This window comes from Rana temporaria, chromosome 10 (genome assembly GCF_905171775.1).
Source record: "Rana temporaria chromosome 10, aRanTem1.1, whole genome shotgun sequence".
In the NCBI taxonomy this organism is placed as follows: domain Eukaryota; kingdom Metazoa; phylum Chordata; class Amphibia; order Anura; family Ranidae; genus Rana; species Rana temporaria.
The window spans coordinates 115245108-115262587 of record NC_053498.1 but is presented as its reverse complement, the minus strand read 5'-3'; the positions used below and the strand labels follow the sequence as shown (position 1 = coordinate 115262587).

Sequence of the window (17480 nt, the reverse complement as noted above, 5' to 3'; positions counted from 1 at the left end):
TGGAATTTTTTTTGATTATGTCTCTCACAGTGGACATGCACCTACGATGACAATTTCAGACCCCTCCATGATTTCCAAGTGGGAGAACTTGCAAAATAGCAGGGTGTTCAAATACTTATTTTCCTCACTGTATATATTATATATATAGTTTTGGTTGTGCTGCACTATTAGTTTATATCATTTTGTTAAATGTGGGAACACATGTCAGTGATGAGTCGAAACTAAACATGCTTTTTGCACATTAGTATCTTTCATTCATCTTCGCATCACTCATCGTGCATGATCAAGCAGTATTAAAAAACCTGGATATTTTTTTTTTTTCAGAGAAGCTGTCCTATCTCACCTTTATTGCAGCATTCACTTCCAAGGACAAGTTAAACATGAGACCAAGAATTGCAATTAAAATTTCCTTGTGTTGCTCTCCACCAGCTGAGCTGCACTCATCCTGAGGAATAACATAGAACATTTTTATCACCAATATTAGAAGCATATTAGAAACACTACTTGATAAGAACCTTTGTCCTATTATATAGAAAAGTGGGATATTGTGGAGGCAATATGGATTTTCGTGGTACGGTATAAATTACAAAGTCAATTAAAAAAAATATAAAATTATTTGACAAAATCATATATAATAAAATCAGCCTTAAATACATAGGGCCAGATTCACAGAAGAAGTACGCCTGGGTATCTACTGATACAACGGCGTACTTTCAAATTTCCCACGTCGTATCTTTAGTTTGAATCCTCAAACCAAGATACGACGGCTTCTGGCTTCGATCCGACAGGCGTACGGCTTTGTACGCCTTCGGATCGTAGGTGCAATACTTCGGCGCCCGCTGGGTGGAGTTCGCGTAGTTTTCCGTGTCGGGTATGCTAATTAGCATTTTCCGTCGATCCACGAAGGTACGTGCGGCCGTCGCATTCTCTTACGTCGTCGCTAGTCGGCTTTTCCTGGCGTATAGTTAAAGCTGCTATTTTGTGGCCTATAGTTAGACTTGCCATGTTAAAGTATGGCCGTCGTTCCCGTGTCAATTTTTTTTTTTTTTTGCGTAAGTCGTCCGTGAATAGGAAAGGACGTAACTCACGTCGAAGTTCAAAAAATTACGTCGGTGTGACGTCATTTCGCGCAAAGCACGGCGGGAAATTTCAAAACGGAGCATGCGCAGTACGTTCGGCGCGGGAACAATTTAACGCCTAATTTAAATGATCCACGCCCCCTACATGGATCATTTGAATTAGGCGGGCTTGCGCCGGAGGGATTTACACTACGCCGCCGCGACTTTACAGGCAAGTGCTTTGTAAATCAAGCACTTGCCCGTAAAACTTGCAGCGGCGTAACGTAAATGCGATACGTTACGCCGCCGCAGATGTACCTGAATCTGGCCCATAGATCCTAGACATTGGATGCTGCTATATGTGGAACATCCATTTATCTGACATACAAGGGTCACTAGATATAGATGGTGAATCCGCACTGGATGTACGGATACTAATCTTTCCGTTGTACACTCAACATGTTTCGGGGTTACCCCCTTCTTCAGGAGTATAAGTCAGAAAAAGATCTACAAAAAAGCATATGAATCAGATATACGATAATAACATCAAAATATATACATAACTATTGATCAATCTTCATGGTATATTGTCATGTATTAAAAGTAGAATACAAAAGTATTCTACTTTCAGTACATGACAATATAACATGAAGATTAGTGTGGATTGACCTATATCTAATGTCCCTTGTATGTCAGATAAATTGATGTTCCACATATAGCAGCATCCAATGTCTAGGATATATGTACTTAAGGCTGATTTTATTATATATGATTTTGTAAAATAAATGTATATTTTTGTCAATTGACTTTGTAATTCATACCGTACCACGAAAGTCCATATTGCCTAAACAATATCCCACTTTTCAATATTAGAAGCATATTACAATACCTTGAATTACCACACTTACATAAACAGTTTTTGTAAGTACTTTTGCACCCGTTTTAAAATTGTCAGGGAGAACATGACATTTTCCATCATCTATCATTTTGAAATGGAAAACTGCATTTCAAATTCATAGTTTAATGCTGTCAATGTGTCAACAATGTCATCTCAGGAAAGCTTTCATGAACTCTTCTGATAAAACAGTCTGCAGGACCAATGCATTAAAAATTTTAAAAAATCACTTAGGAGTTGAATTATTCTTTAAATTCACAAAATGACCCAACCCCATGCTTAAACAAATTTTCAAAACTAAATAAATATTACTATGCACACAAACAGAAGTATTTTCATTTTGTTTGACATTATTTTATCAGTTCATCGTTTCTGTTTTCAAATTTCATCATTTTCAATATCCATGGGACATAATTAAAGGACATTCTATTTCACTTCAGACTGGAGAAAGAATTTAAAGAAATACGTTGGAGGATCTGTGCGACGGAATGCTCCAAAAACAATGACATGTGTTAAAATAAAAGAGAGAGAGAAGTCTGGGACCTTCATGAATGTGTAAAGTACCAAGAGGGGTTCACGTCCTTCTTTGGCACATATTGTACACTAGACAAATGGAAGGGAGACAGGAGGTAACATTCCTTAGAACAAACAGTTTTTCAGAGTAGATCTCCCTTGGTTATTTAGTACGCTTTATAAAGAAAATCATTTTTACAATAGCCGTGTCTCACTTATAAAGAACGTTTGGTAGCATTGGATAAGTGTACCTGCATATTTCCCCATTCTTTACATTCTCAGCTATAGTTTTGTCAGTTTCAGTTTTAATATTTATTTTCCTACACCCCTTTCATACTGAGCCAGTTTTCATGCTTTTTATCACTAGAAATAGCGCCTCTAAAGTGCCTGAAAACCGCCTCCCATTAATTTATGTGTATTTTTACACTGGGGAAGCATCTTTGGGGCGGTTTAGGAGTGCTGTATTTAGCGCTCCCAAAACGCCCTGCCCATTGAAATGAATGGGTAGCACTTCAAAAGCGCCTGAAAAGTGCTTTGGATGCGCCGCAACATGGGCGCTTTTAACCCCTTTTGTGGGGTTAAAAGCATCCCACTAGCAGCCAAAAAGCGGCGATTAAACATCGCTAAGATCTCCTCATTTTAGCAGCACTTCAGTGCACTTCAGTGCTGTTAAACAGCATTTTTTGGCCACTAGCAGGGTGCTTTAAAGCCAAAAGAAGGTGTTGCGGCACTTCCGAATCTTCTGAAGCGCTATTTATTCATGACAAAGATGCTGCTTGCAGGACTTTTTCTAATGTCCCACAATCACACTGCCCCAGTGTGAAAAGTCACACTGAAATGAATGGGAGGCGGTTTTCAGACACTTTACATGCGCTATTTCTAGAGCTAAAACGCCAGAAAAGCACCTCAGTGTGAAAGGGGTCTAAAGCGCAACAAAAACAAGCAGCGTTTTAGTGCTAACGTGGCCGCAGCCCCAGTGTGAAAGGGGTCTTAGGGTACTGGTTCCTTTACCAGTAAAGTCAGGAGTTTTGCACATTCCACTTAAAGGGTCAGTGGACCTGTACCAAAAAACTGCCCATGCAGGAACAAATTATGCAGATTTGACCAAAGTTAAATAATGTCCTTGCTAAAGGTTAGGGAAAGGCAACTTTAAAGAGGTTGACATCTTCCTGAACAACAAGGGATAAGTCAAAGATCACTAGGCACATTGTCACCTACTCACAACAGATTTAAACCTCTAACTGCCAAACTACCATGTCATTAAATGACAACAATGGGTTTAAATCAGGTGGTGAGGAGACAACATATTGCCTATTCACCACCTGTCAAACACACTCAGATCACTTTTCAGAGGAGCAGCAGTACCTGGTGCACTTATAAATGAGCCCTTAGTTGCATTTGGCAGCATCACCCTTAGGGCTTGTTCACACAAAGTTGGGGAGTGGTAAAACCCTGGGTTGAATTTCAGATTTACCGCCTCCAATTCCTACCCCCCTTTAGTTGCTGAGGCAGCAGCCACAGGTGTACACATGCCGCAGCAGGACATAGACCGCTATTGCTTTTGGTGGGTGCTACCACCCACGACCCATTCAAGTAAATCATCCACTCTGCAAGCGCCCCACAACTGCACGCTTCTGCATGGTCCAAGGGGCATTGGCAGAGTGGCCTCATTCACTTTCATGGTTCATATTTGGCAGTGCCATTTTTAAATAAAATCTTTTCATATTTATTAATGTGACTTATTGTAAATGCAATAAAGCATCACTAAATGCAAAGCTTTTTTTTTTTTTTTCATTTTGGATAGAGTAAGGCACGGTTTTAAGCAGTTTTTATTGCCACCTGTGTCCTATTGCAGAGATTTCCCTTCACTTCCTGTCCAATAGCCAGAACAGGAAGTGAGAAAATCCTTGGGTGTCAACAGAACTTGTGTCCCCATTGGAAGATATCCCCTCTATTCCTGTTCTTATGTCAACCCAGAATCTGGGATTTTCTTTTACTTTCACTTTTGATGGTAACGGTAAACACGTCAAATAGAGAGGGAGAATCTCTCCTAATCCCTATACACTCAAAATTCAATATTCAAAAGTAAAAGATACTTTAATGTCCTCACTATGTCTCTGCACTTATCTATACAATGCAGACAAATCATGGCTGATGGGAATGGCCTTTAGGGTGCTAAACATAGCTTTCTCAAAAATATCACAGCACTCTACCTCGTTACTCCTCTTAAAAGCCCTCAGCCTTGATGCAAGCAGAGGGGTGGCTTTTGGGAGGCGTTATGCAAATATCAAAATGTGTTGATGGGTGAATGCCAGTCAGGAGTAGTGAACATTCCTAGGCAGGATGTATATGCATGCAGGCTGCTCTAGGTATCTCACACATGTGATGCTGTGACTCCATGATGAAAAGAACTCAAATCCAATGAATGAAAGGAGTGGGCTAGGAACAGACCTTCCTCCATTTACAAAATGAGTTGGGCTCCATCGGATCCACTGCAGATTCTAATGCACACTGTGAGAATCTCACAGTGTGCAGCAAAATCAGAGTGAGCTATTTCATTACAGAAGGAGGAGCCTGTAGAACTGTGCAAGCCTGAAGGTAAAACTAGAGTTCAGCTTTAAACAGCGGTGACAGCGGTGTTTTAGCAAAAAAAAACATTGAGACTTATATACATACGTAGCGATTGGGAGTTAATTAATGTCATTTGACAGAGTAATAATTTATTTGGGATGGCTTCCCTCTTTTTTTTTTCACTTTGGTTATGACCTCCTAAATCACGAATAGAACGTTATATACACAGTACATATTTAGCACTTCACCCTTAGCTGCATGAGTCTCTGTGTGATTCTTTGTCACATGGCACTGGAGGCGTGCAAGTCTGTAATATGTACATTTGTTTTTTTGAGGCCTATTGCTGCTGTTTTTAAATTTCAATTCCAGTCTTTGAGCACACCCTGCCAACTTGACCCTTAATGATCTTTATGGGATGGCTGTCTTGCCTGGGCTGGTCCTCTTCCCTCCATAGCCACTGGGGAGAACCATCCAGACCATTGTGGACTGTCCCCTGTTTGTTTCTTTATTCCCCATTTATGAAAACCAAGAATTGATATGACTGGTATTACCTTTTTGGAGTTAGAAAAAAACAATCTATATCACTGTGAGTGGTACTGCTCCTTTAATTTCTCTTTTTTTAGATGTATATAGCTCTCTCCTGAGAAAGCGAGCATTGTCTCACGAAACGTGTAGAGAAATTTGTCACATAAGCATCTACAGTATATCCTCCTGGATTGTCAACTATGCTTTGATCTATGTAACTATGGATTTGTATGTATATGTACGTGTTCACTAGAACAATTTTAGAAGTATGTGTTACTTAAGTTTTACGTTTTTAATACATTTTGTAAATTTTTTTGTGTGTCTCACAAAGTCCCTTGGTAATTTTTTTTTATTTTCATGTATATTTGGGACCAAGACATCCTAATTCCCCATATATGTGCTATGGGCCAGATTCACGTAGCCCGGGCACAACTTAACTTTTCTGATTTAAGTTACACCGCCGCAATTTTTCCAAGTTAGTGCCCGATCCACAAAGCACTTACCTGGAAATTTGCGGCGGTGTATCCTAAATCCGGCCGGCGCAAGGCGGGCCAATTCAAATGGGGTGAGTCCCATTTAAATTAGGCGCGCTCCCGCGCCGGACGTACTGAGCATGCTCCCGATGCAAATTTCCCGACGTGCTTTGCGCAAAGTTACGATGCGCCAAGGTTTTGTGAATCGCGACGGGTAAAAAAAAGTTGCGTCGGGAATTTTAAAAAAAATAAATAAATTTGACAGCGACGCGGGAAAGACGGGTACACTTTTACATGGTGTACTAACTTTACATTTTGTAAAAGGTACCCTATCTTTGCGACGGCAAACTTACACTTACGGCGACTTAACAAAGGGAAAAAGCTTCGTGGATCTCCGTAAGTGCTAATTTGCATACCCGACGCTGGTTTACGACGAGAACTCCCCCCAGCGGCGGCCGCGGTACTGCATCCTAAGATCCGACAGTGTAAGTCGGATCTTAGGGCTAGCTATGCGTAACTGATTCTATGAATCAGTCGCATAGTTAGAAACAGAGATACGACGGCGTATCAGTAGATACACCGTCGTATCTCGTTTGTGAATCTGGCCCTATGTCCCTATAAATATGTGTTCTGGCAATTAAAATGAATTAATGCTCAAAAGCTGATGACTCAGAGATGTTTCTGACCACCTTTGAAAGAACAGCAGAAAAATAAAGTTGGCCTAAAGAACAATGTGCTGGACTAGTGGCCCCCATACTATCTGGAGAATCCCAAAAGGCTTATTTAGACTTGGAGCCTGCGGATGCAAAAAACTCTGAAAAAGGAAATATTGGCATGACTCGGTGTAACCCTGGCTGTCCGCTCTCAACATGTCCACAATTGGAGTTCCCGGCTGAGAAAGCCACCCTGGTCACAAATGTATGACCGTATCCACTTGACCAGGAAATGACTGCAGGCAGAAACTCTGTCCGGACCAAAAATTGTGGAGTTCTCGTCCTTTTATGTAACACTCTTTTCTGTTTCATTACAGTATTTCTATCATGCTTAACCAACCTTCATGCAAGATCTCGTATTGTTATCATAGCTTTCGCTATTCCTGTTTACAAGATCTGTCTCAACTGAACTTTCTGTGATGTTTCTTTCATGTACTGTATATGAGAAGTATCATTTTTGTTATGTTTCACTGTATACACAATTTTTTAAAAATTAAATAAAGAATATTTTAAAAAAAATATATAGGCCAACATGCTGGGATTTAGAGGCAGAAAAAAAAACAAAAAAAAAAAACACCCGACCCCCCCTAGGATAACGTCCAGTGTGCATGAGACCAAAATATTATCGTAACTTCCTGCACTATCTAATATATACTTTGTATACATATATACTGTATTTCGACATAAACAAAATCACTTACCACTGTCATTAAACATGAGTCCCAGAATATCAGTGAACTAGCAAAATTACTTCTTATAACAATATCCTCAGTTAGGCTCCCTATGGCACCAACGCAGCGTGGAAACACTTCTGTATTTAGAGTACTCAGTCTTCTCTGAAACAAAAAAATAGGTCAAGCATTTCTGTATCCTGTAAAATGAATTGTATCTGTGTCTAATTTATGTCTTTTATTAAGCATGACAATGAAAATAAAAGAGTGCTTTTTATGCTCATCCCTATACCTGCCTGCAGTGATGCCAGAATTTGGAAATCCACAACTGGCTCTTACTATTGATCTGTAATAGTAGCAACTTAATACTTAATTTATTGTACGTGTAAGCATTCCATTCCAGTCAAAAGACAGAGCATTAGATATTTTAGTTCTGGGTAGATGCCAGCAAGCTGAATCACTTGCTTGCTTCATATTTAACAAAGAATAAAGTACTGACAACACAAGCTTACATTATAATGATGTCAATTTCTATAAAAAATTGGATTGTTTGAGTAAAGGGAAAAGGCCGGGTTCTCATCTTTATGGTAAGGCATGCACATCAAAGCATGTTGCCTCATGTGTTAAATTAAGGCAGCTCATTCTTCATCCATGTGCTGCCAATCACAGGTGTGCACATACAGTAAGGCAGGCACACACACACATACATGCATGCATGTAATAGGCTGCAAACACCTACGCTGCCAACACCCTTAAAGAAGAAGTCCAGCCTGAGCTTTTTAGGCTGGGCTTCTCCTATGGGTCATAGGAGTGCAATTAGTTTTGCACTCCTGTGACACGTTTTCAGCGGAGAGTGGTCTGAAGTCCGCACTCCACTGACATCTCTGCCATCAGTCGGAGCAGCGCATCATCACGACTTCCAAGTCGGGATCCACCAGCTGCCCGACGAGCCGCTAAGACAGCTTCTCCCTGCCCCTCCATTGCTCAATGCTCCAATGAGCGTGGTGAAGCAGAGAGGAAAGATGCTAACTGACAGTCAGCAGCTTTACTCTCGGCAATCTGTGAGAACCGAGCCATCAGCGGTGTTCGGTGGCTTGGTTCTCAGTGCAGAGGCGGTGGGGGACAGATGGAGCATCGGTCTGATGCTCCATCCACCGAGGTAAGCATGAATCAAAAATAAAAAATTAAACCCATACCTTTCTTTCAACTGCAGCAAAAAACCCATCTGACCCATTTATGTGTATGCAGTGCATAACAATGTACTACCAGGGGCGGACTGACCATTTTGGCACTTGGCACTGCCCGAGGGCCACGTGCCACTAGGGGGCCCCATCAGGGTTGCCATCCTCAGTAAAACCAGGGACAGTATGTAAAAATCGGTGTTTTTAAAAAAATCCCAAGATTAAAGCTGCCCCGCCTTTCCAGTACCTTTTCAGTGTGTGTATGTGTATTATGTGTGCATGTATATTGTGTGTGTATATTGTGTCTGTGTGTGTATACTGTGTATGTATACTATATATGTGTGTGTGTGTGTGTCTACTGTGTGGCCCCATAATCTATTGCCTGGGGGCCCCATAATCTCCTATTGCCCGGGGGCCCCATGAGTTATATGTATACTACCATACAGTATGCAACAGCACAGACGCATTACTGTTACTACAGCGCAATAGTTTGATTTGACCCTAACACATTAAAGTGAATGTAAGCGATCACCTTGTAAAACAACCCATTCAGTTTAAAATATAAATTAAATGCAACACATTTTTGTATAGATATATAAAAAAAAAACACATTTTAAATATCTTTTGTTTTCCTTTTTTTGAGATCACATTCCCTCTGTTCACAGCTGCATAATAAATGAGGGGAGGAGAAGCAGCAGTACACCAATCTTTCCAATGAATGGCTGTGCAGTAGGGGCATATCAGGACAGGTCTGAACTTTGGAGGAGAGCAGGCTGAATTCCCAGCACAGCTAGAGAACTGACTCTCCTGCTTAGTGTAGTCAGTTTTTAATAGGAAAGCAGGGGGACTGGCAGCAACACCAGGGATTTCATACAAAGGAAGCAATACAAAGAGAGGCCGATACTTTCTCATACAAGTACATGGTACAGCAGCACATATCAGGAATATGAAGTGTAACAACCACTTTAAATGTTCAATATCATTGACATGTCCACTTGTAAGCAATGAGATAACAGACTCACAGGTCACCATGAGTGCTGTCATCTACTACAACTCCACCACCCACCACCCATTTATCTAGGATAAAAGTCTGGTACATTACAATTCAGATTCAGTTTCAGTTTCAGAATATCAATCCCAATAGGAAATTATTTAGATACAGTTAAATTTAATAAAGACAACACAAAATCACAATTACGAAAGGAAACACAATAACAACAATAGTAATGGCTGACTGTGTGCCTGCTAGCGTGCAAGTGGCCAACCCATACAACATCCTTGGCTGCTAGGATCCAAACCCTATTTGATTCACCTGGTAGGCCACATAGAAATATCATTTAGTGGCAATTTCCCCATGCCCTATGTTTGGAAATTCCATGCCTATTAGGCTTGAAAATGTAAAGCAAACAGAAGAACATTCTCTTTAGTTTGCCCGTTCAGCAATAGGTAAAGACCAGATGCAGGGAGACCACAGGCAATACATTTGCCTGTTTTTTGGGCAAAGCTTCCTTGGTGCTCATAATCTTTAGCCCTTTTGTGACCATTTTTCATGAGTCTTTGAAGCCCTAATGTTGTTTAGTGCCATTGACATACAGTATGTCAGTTAACTTGAAAATAACACTATGGGATGCATGTGCGGCAGTTGACTATGGCAGCTGTGTAATCCCAGAATGCCACTTCCGGTTTGCTGATAGGGAGGCTGAAACCATTAGTCTCACTCCCCAGTAGGGATGAGCTTTATGTTCGTCTCAAGCATGAGTTAGACTCGAACATTGGCTGTTCGCCCGTTCGGCGAACAGCGAACAATTTGGGGTGTTTGCGGAAAATTGGAAAAGCCACGGAACACCCTTTAAAAGTCTATAGGAGAATACTAAACTGCTAATTTTAAAGGTTAATATACAAGTTATTGTCATAAAAAGTGTTTGGGGACCCGGGTGCTGCCCCAGGGGACATGTCCGTGTCCCATAGACTTTAACGGTGTTTGCGTGTTCGAACAAATTTTTTGCCTGTCCGCATGTTCTGGTGCGAACCGAACCGGGGGGTGTACGCCTCATCCATACTCCCCAGAAACAACTGCCCCCGAATCAGTGCCATACTTGATAGGCACATTTGTTTGTGCTAGCATTAACGTGAAACGTCCAAGCATATTGGTGACAAGCTGCCTATTTAAAGGAAATCTTGGTGTGAGCAGATTGCTGGATGTTCTTCAGCTTTCCAGTGACCAGTGTTCCTGTGTTCCTGCTTTTGCTGTTTGATCCTCTGTTGCTGACCTGGCTCGTTGCTGTCCTTACTCTGTGTATTCTGGATCCTGACCTCAGCTTGCCTCTGATTATTGTCTGCCTGATTCCCTGGTACTTACCTCAGCTTGCTACTGGACCTTGCTCTGCCTGCTCCCTGTCCACATGACTGCCTCTCTGTGTATGACCCTAGCTCACCTTGACTACGTCTCAGTCTGTGGCAATCACTTGCTACCAAGCTAGTGGCATCCGTGATTCTTTGAGACTTGTAGCTCTGTCACCACATTCAGGGGTGCTTAGACCCCAGTCGTAAGGGAAGCCCTCTCATCAACTTCCAACCAAGGTACATGACACATGCTTGCATATTTTTGACTCTCTGCTCTGTTAAAAAAAGTTTTCACAAGGCATATTACATTTGGACTTATAAAGTCATATTGTCGTCATGAAGAAGTTAAAAGAACAAGTCTTAAATTACTATTTTTGATTATCTGACTATGTCATAGACTTTAATGGTGTTCACGCGGCTTTCGAATTTTCCGCGAACACCGCAAAATGTTCGCTGTTCAGTCGAGTTACATTTGAATCGAGGATCAGGCTTATCCCTAGTCTGGAGGAGAGGGGACACAGGGTCTAAGTTAATATACAAGAGATGAGCAGGCATATTGAAAAAGGGCACAAGACATATGAAATGAATAGGGACAACTAAGGAGAACAGAAACACAAAATAAAAAAATAGCAATGAACCGTGAGAAAAGTATGGTACTTGTTTTGATGTTTTATACAAAAGGGTTTCCAAAGTCACCAGATTACAGAGAACAGGAACTAGAGTGGACTGGTGGGCTACAGATTTTAACTGATGAATAGGTAAGCTATACTGCTTGTATGCAATTTGAGGTTAATTTTCAAAATTGACTGTGTGGTATCTCTATTATTTATATCTAAAGATATTCACTTCCTTTGAATAAGTTATTATTTTATATCCAGACTTATTAAAATCATTACTCTTGCGGACACTTGAACGTTGTTTGTACTGTTGTTTTTTTTCTTTGTCAAACAGAATAAAAAAATATATTTGACTCTAAAATCATTACTCTTACCAGAAGTGAGGTAAACGAGGAAAGTAATTCTAATGAAGAGGTCCTGAAATACGGATTCAACCTGGAGATGAATAAAACAGCAAGAGTGGTCAGATACATTTGTTGGCTGTTACTTGAGAGAGTTTATCTCTCATAATTTACAACGCATTGGCATACATGTACACTACTTACTGGAAAACATTAAAAAAAAACATCAAATTATAATTTTTTTTAAACAACAGTTTAAGCAATGTATTTCTGTTTTTAATGACTTGAGCACTTCCTGATAACTAGTGTAATATTTTTGGAAGGTAAAAGTGAAATTGTCCTTTAATATTTGGTAGAACTACCATTGACTTTATTAACAACTGAGAGTCTTTTCTGAGAAGGTATGTACCATATGTATGTGTTTTGAAATCCTAGAGTTCTTGCTCACTCTTCTTCATATTGCATCAGACTCCTCTAGTAAGGCTGCTAGGTTCAAATTTGTTTTTGGCTCCACTGTAATGAGTGGAGCACTGATTGATTGTTTTGGTCTGTTCAGGGTTTCCTGAACTGAGAGTTTGATTCCTCCCGCCTGCCTCTGCAAGAAGTTTACAGAGTCTAGGACAAGGAGATTCAAATGATCAGTGTGAATATTTATCATTAGGGATGAGCCAAACACCCCCCGGTTAGGTGCGCAGCAGAACATGTGAACAGGCAAACAATTTGTTTGAAAATGCGAACACCGTTAAAGTCTATGGGACACAAACATGAAAAATCAAAAGTGATCATTTTAAAGGTTAATATGCAAGTTATTTTCATAAAAAAAGTGTTTGGGGACCTGGGTCCTGCCCCAGGGCACATGTATCAATGCAAAAAAAGTTTTAAAAACAGCAGTTTTTTTGGGAGCAGTGATTTTAATAATGCTTAACCACTACACTACCGGCTGCCATCAATTGACGTCCTCGTCTTTCACAGCCACTAGGGGGCACGATGTGTGATGCACCCGCAATTGCCCAGTATCTGAGCAGGACCGTGGATCTCTGTGTGTAAACACAGAGATCCATGTCCTGTCAGGGAGAGGAGACCGATGCTGTGTCCCTTGTACATAGGGACACAGATCTGTCACCTCCCCCAGTCAGTCCCCTCCCCCCACAGTAAGAATCACTCCCAGGGTACACATTTAACCCCTTCCTCGCCCCCTAGTGTTAACCCCTTCCCTGCCAGTCACATTTATAAAGTAATCAGTGCATATTTATAGCACTATTCACTGTATAAATGTGAACGGTCCTAAAAATGTGTCAAAAGTGTCTGATGTGTCCACCATAATGTTGCAGTCCCGATAAAAATCTCAGATCGCCGCCAGTAAAAAGAAAATAATAAAAAAAAAACATAATTATGTCCCCAATTTTGTAGGCGCTATAACTTTTACGCAAACCAATCACTATACGCTTATTGCGATTTTTTTTTTATCAAAAATAGATAGAAGAATATGTATTGGCCTAAACTGAGAAAAAAAAATGTTTAAAAAAAATGGGATATTTATTATAGCAAAAAGTTAAAAATATTGATCAGAGGTGATCAAATAAAATACCACCAAAAGAAAGCTCTATTTGTGGGGAAAAAAGGACGTCAATTTTGTTTGGGAGCCACATCGCACAACCGCGCAATTGTCAGTTAAAGTGACGCAGTGCCAGAAGCTGAAATTTCGCCTGGGCAGGAAGGGGGTATATGTGCCCAGTAAGCAAGTGGTTAAAGTGAAACAATAAAAGCGAGCTAATCAAAAATTGAGAAAAAAGTAAACAATGTTCTATATCTCTCCCTCTGCTCTCACAGAGATTTGTTTAAAAAAAAAAAAAAAAGCAACTACTATAATGTAAAGAAATTATATCAAAAATATGTCAGAGTAATAATACTACAACATTAGCAGCGCTATTACAACTATCAAGAATAAACCTTAATAAATATATAAAAGATGTATATATGAAATCCGGTGAAATTAGCACAATAAAAGCTTCAAGTCCGTTTAAAATATGGTGATTCACTAGGTGAACAGTCCACAAAACAAGATGCATAAAAAAGGAGAATAGGAAGGTATAAACACTCATTCCAGCTTGATACGATTTCCTCCACCACACCATTTTGTGTTCACGCCCTATGGGAAATCCACTTACCAGATTGCACTGTTGTGTAAGCCTGTCTTTTGCTGCGTAGCGATGCCCTGATGCGGCGTTTCTGTCAATCACTTTCGTCAGAGGTCGTCGGACTAAAGTGATTCTCCTTCCCGGGAACACCACGGGAGCGATGACAGGTTAGACGGGAGTAGACGACTATGATTGTATCGTTGTTACATACCCTATATTTATGCACATGATATGAGTGTTTTATCGTGAGAATTTTTATCAATAAATGAGTGTTGTACGGTATCACACTATGTGGAACTCTTTTGTTTATGGCTCATAACGAGCATAATACAGATAGAAATGCCTAGTATCCTGTGACTATCTCCTTGGACTGACAGGCTTACACACCAGTGAAATCTGGTAAGTGGATTTCCCATAGGGCGTGAACACAAAGTGGTGTGGTGGAGGAATCCGAGCACGCAAACTGGCAGGTCGCAGGAAAAGAGGATGGATCAGTGAGCACCCCCCTCCTGAACCATACCTGGCCACATGCCCTCAACATGGGGAGCATGTCCCCATGTTGATGGGGACAAGGGCCTCCTCCCCACAACCCTTGCATGGTGGTTGTGGGGGTCTGTGGGCAGGGGGCTTATCGGAATCTGGAAGCTCCCTTTAACAAAGAGGACCCCCAGATCCTGGCCCACCCCCTATGTGAATTGGTAACGGGGTACATTGTACCCTACCAAAAGGGTAAAAAACACACAGACACAGCTTGGGACATTTTTTTTTTTTAAATATAAAAAAAATTCCAGTGATGTAATCCTTCCTCGACCCGGGATACGGAAAAACACACCACCACGATCCGATCCCACCTCCATGGGAGGTGCCCGCCGAATAACGCTAGACCCGCAGTGACAGCTCTTAAATAGATGAAGGTAAGGCCACCCGTGACGTGCGTGGCTGACCCTGCCCCCTCTGATGCAACAGAGGTTTCTGGCATTTTCCCCGTGGCTGTCTTGCTCTCTCGCCCCCCCCTCTTTTTCTGCGGCGTGCCAGGTTGCATGCTCGGATAAGGGTCTGGTATGGATTTTTGGGGAGATCCCAATGCCATTTTTTTTGGCACGTGGTTCCCCTAAAATCCAAATTTAATTGGCGCAGGGTTCCCCTGAAGAGCCTGGTATGGAATTTAGGGGGGCCCAATGCATTTTTTTTTTATTTTGGTTCGGGGTTCCCCTCAATATACCCAATACCCATGCTGTCTTTTTCAATGACGTTTATCTGTGAATTACTTTTTTTCCTTTAGAAATTTAATTTTGTGCAGGGACTGTTGTAAACACGGGAAAAATGTGCCACTTTACAGGCATACTATAGACACTCCCCAGGTATGAAATTTAAAGGAATATTTATTGTTTCACTTTAAGCATTATTAAAATCACTGCTCCTGAAAAAGTCTGTTTTTAAAACTGTTTTTTGCATTGATGCATTTCCCCTGGGGCAGGACCCAGGTCTCCAAACACTTTTTATGACAATATCTTGCATATTAACCTTTAAAATTCTCAGCTCAAGAAAACAGGTTCAAACTGTATGCTAGGTGGTATCGAACCCCTGACAAACTGCATAAAAATTTTCCTTCAGTCCCCCCTGAATGTTGGAGGTGCAGCTCGGCCACGGGTTCGCTCCTCCACATTTGGTGGGATTGTCCCTTATTGCAACCATTCTTCTCTTGAACCAAGTCTGATATTGTATTATATTGTACTTGGTAGGTCTTCCCCCCGCCCACAGATTGATCCCTGTTGGGGTGGGCGGGATGTGATGTGACCCGTACTGGTTACTGACTTTGCCTTCTATTATGCCTCCCCCTCTGAGCGAGGATGGTTGGCTCAGGTCTCGAGGGATAGCCTAGATGACCTTATCCTTCTCAAATGACTGTTGTTCACTGTTACCCATTTTGCGCAGTATATGGATTGTGCTGTATCACATTGGTATTACAAGATTTTTGTATCTGTTCTTAGGCCCTTTAATGTACACTCATTTTTGTACTCAGTCTTGTACCTGTTTATGCTTAATTGTCTGTTTAATGCTCAATAAAATTGTTTTAACAAAAAAAACTTAAAAATCAGCACTTTTAAATTCTCCCATAGACTTTTAAAGGGTATTCCGTGGCTTTCAAATTTGACGCGAACACTCCAAATTGTTCACTATTCAGCGAACAGGTGCACACCCAATGTTTAGGTCGAACATCGGGCTCATCCCTAATTATAAATATTATAAATATTAAATGTTCAAAATCTAAATGTGTCTGTTTATTATAGCAAATTTTATATATGCACCAGAAGGAAAAGCTGTCTTGCAAAGCTGAAAGTGATGGTAATTGACATAAATTTTAAGCATTTCAGAAATCAGGTACTGATTTTCACATATCTTCTATTTGCTACAAATAAAAGAATAATAAGAACATGATTTGAGTTCTCTGACTGATATCCCCTTTAGAAGCAGTGAAGACAGCTGTTTGTTTAAATTCCCTGTAATGTTCCACAACCACTGACTCTTTCTATAAAAGCTGATATTTAGAAGTGTATGACAGAGAAGTCAACCTAGTATTACCTCTGCTCCTGTGTCAGGCTGTACAGTATGTCCATGGCTTCACCTGCTCTTCCATCCATTAGTGTCACATATTCCAGAAGACATTTCAACAACCTAGAAGATGCAAGAAAATGTCAGCTGATAATGGTGTTTATTATTATTTTTAGGAAAAGGGATCCAGGACTAAAGGGATAAGAATCTGAGGCCCCGTACACACGACCGAGTTTCTCGGCAGAATTCAGCCAGAAACTCGATCGGAGCTGAATTCTGCCGAGAAACCCGGCCGTGTGTACACTTTCGGCCGAGGAAGCCGACGAGTTCCTCGTCGAGCCAAATAGAGAACATGTTCTCTATTTCCTCGTTGTTCAATGAGGAAAGTTGGCTCGCCGAGATCCTCGGCGGCTTCACACAGAACTCGACGAGCAAAACGATGAGTTTTGCCCGTCGAGTTCCTCGGACGTGTGTACGGGGCCTCAGAAGTATGTGATATACTGATCCTATTCAGAACATACTAAAAACCATAAATGTGCATTTAGAATAAATACTCTTCATGGATTAGGAAAGAATATAGGCATACTGACTCCATTTTGGGCATTATAAATTAAACACATTAAAAAAGTGCAGGAACATCAAAAGTACACTCAAAGGTATTGGGACACCTGCCTTAGTCCGTAGGGTTCATTATTGAGTTGACCCACCCTTTGCAGCTATAACAGCTTTGACTCTTCTGGGAAGGCTGTCCACAGGGTTTAGGAGTGTCTATGGGAATGTTCCTCCATCCCAAACTCGCTCATCCATGTCTTTATGGACCTTGCTTTGTGCACTGGTCCAAACAATTTGGTGGAGGGGGGATTATGGTGTGTTTTTTTTTTCAAGGGT

At 40.9% G+C, this 17480-nt stretch overlaps 1 protein-coding gene across 1 annotated transcript in view; it reads right to left on the bottom strand.

The window, feature by feature from the left end:
* The window catches only part of TTC12 (tetratricopeptide repeat domain 12), a 226308-nt gene that overhangs the window by 75633 nt on the left and 133195 nt on the right, over positions 1-17480 (bottom strand). Inside the window, exons 14-17 of the mRNA XM_040326012.1 lie at positions 16623-16715; positions 11935-11995; positions 7450-7584; positions 344-445 (exon numbers count right to left, since the gene is read on the bottom strand). Of these exons, the coding sequence (XP_040181946.1) occupies positions 344-445; positions 7450-7584; positions 11935-11995; positions 16623-16715 (391 nt within the window). The remainder of the gene's footprint in view (positions 1-343; positions 446-7449; positions 7585-11934; positions 11996-16622; positions 16716-17480) is intronic.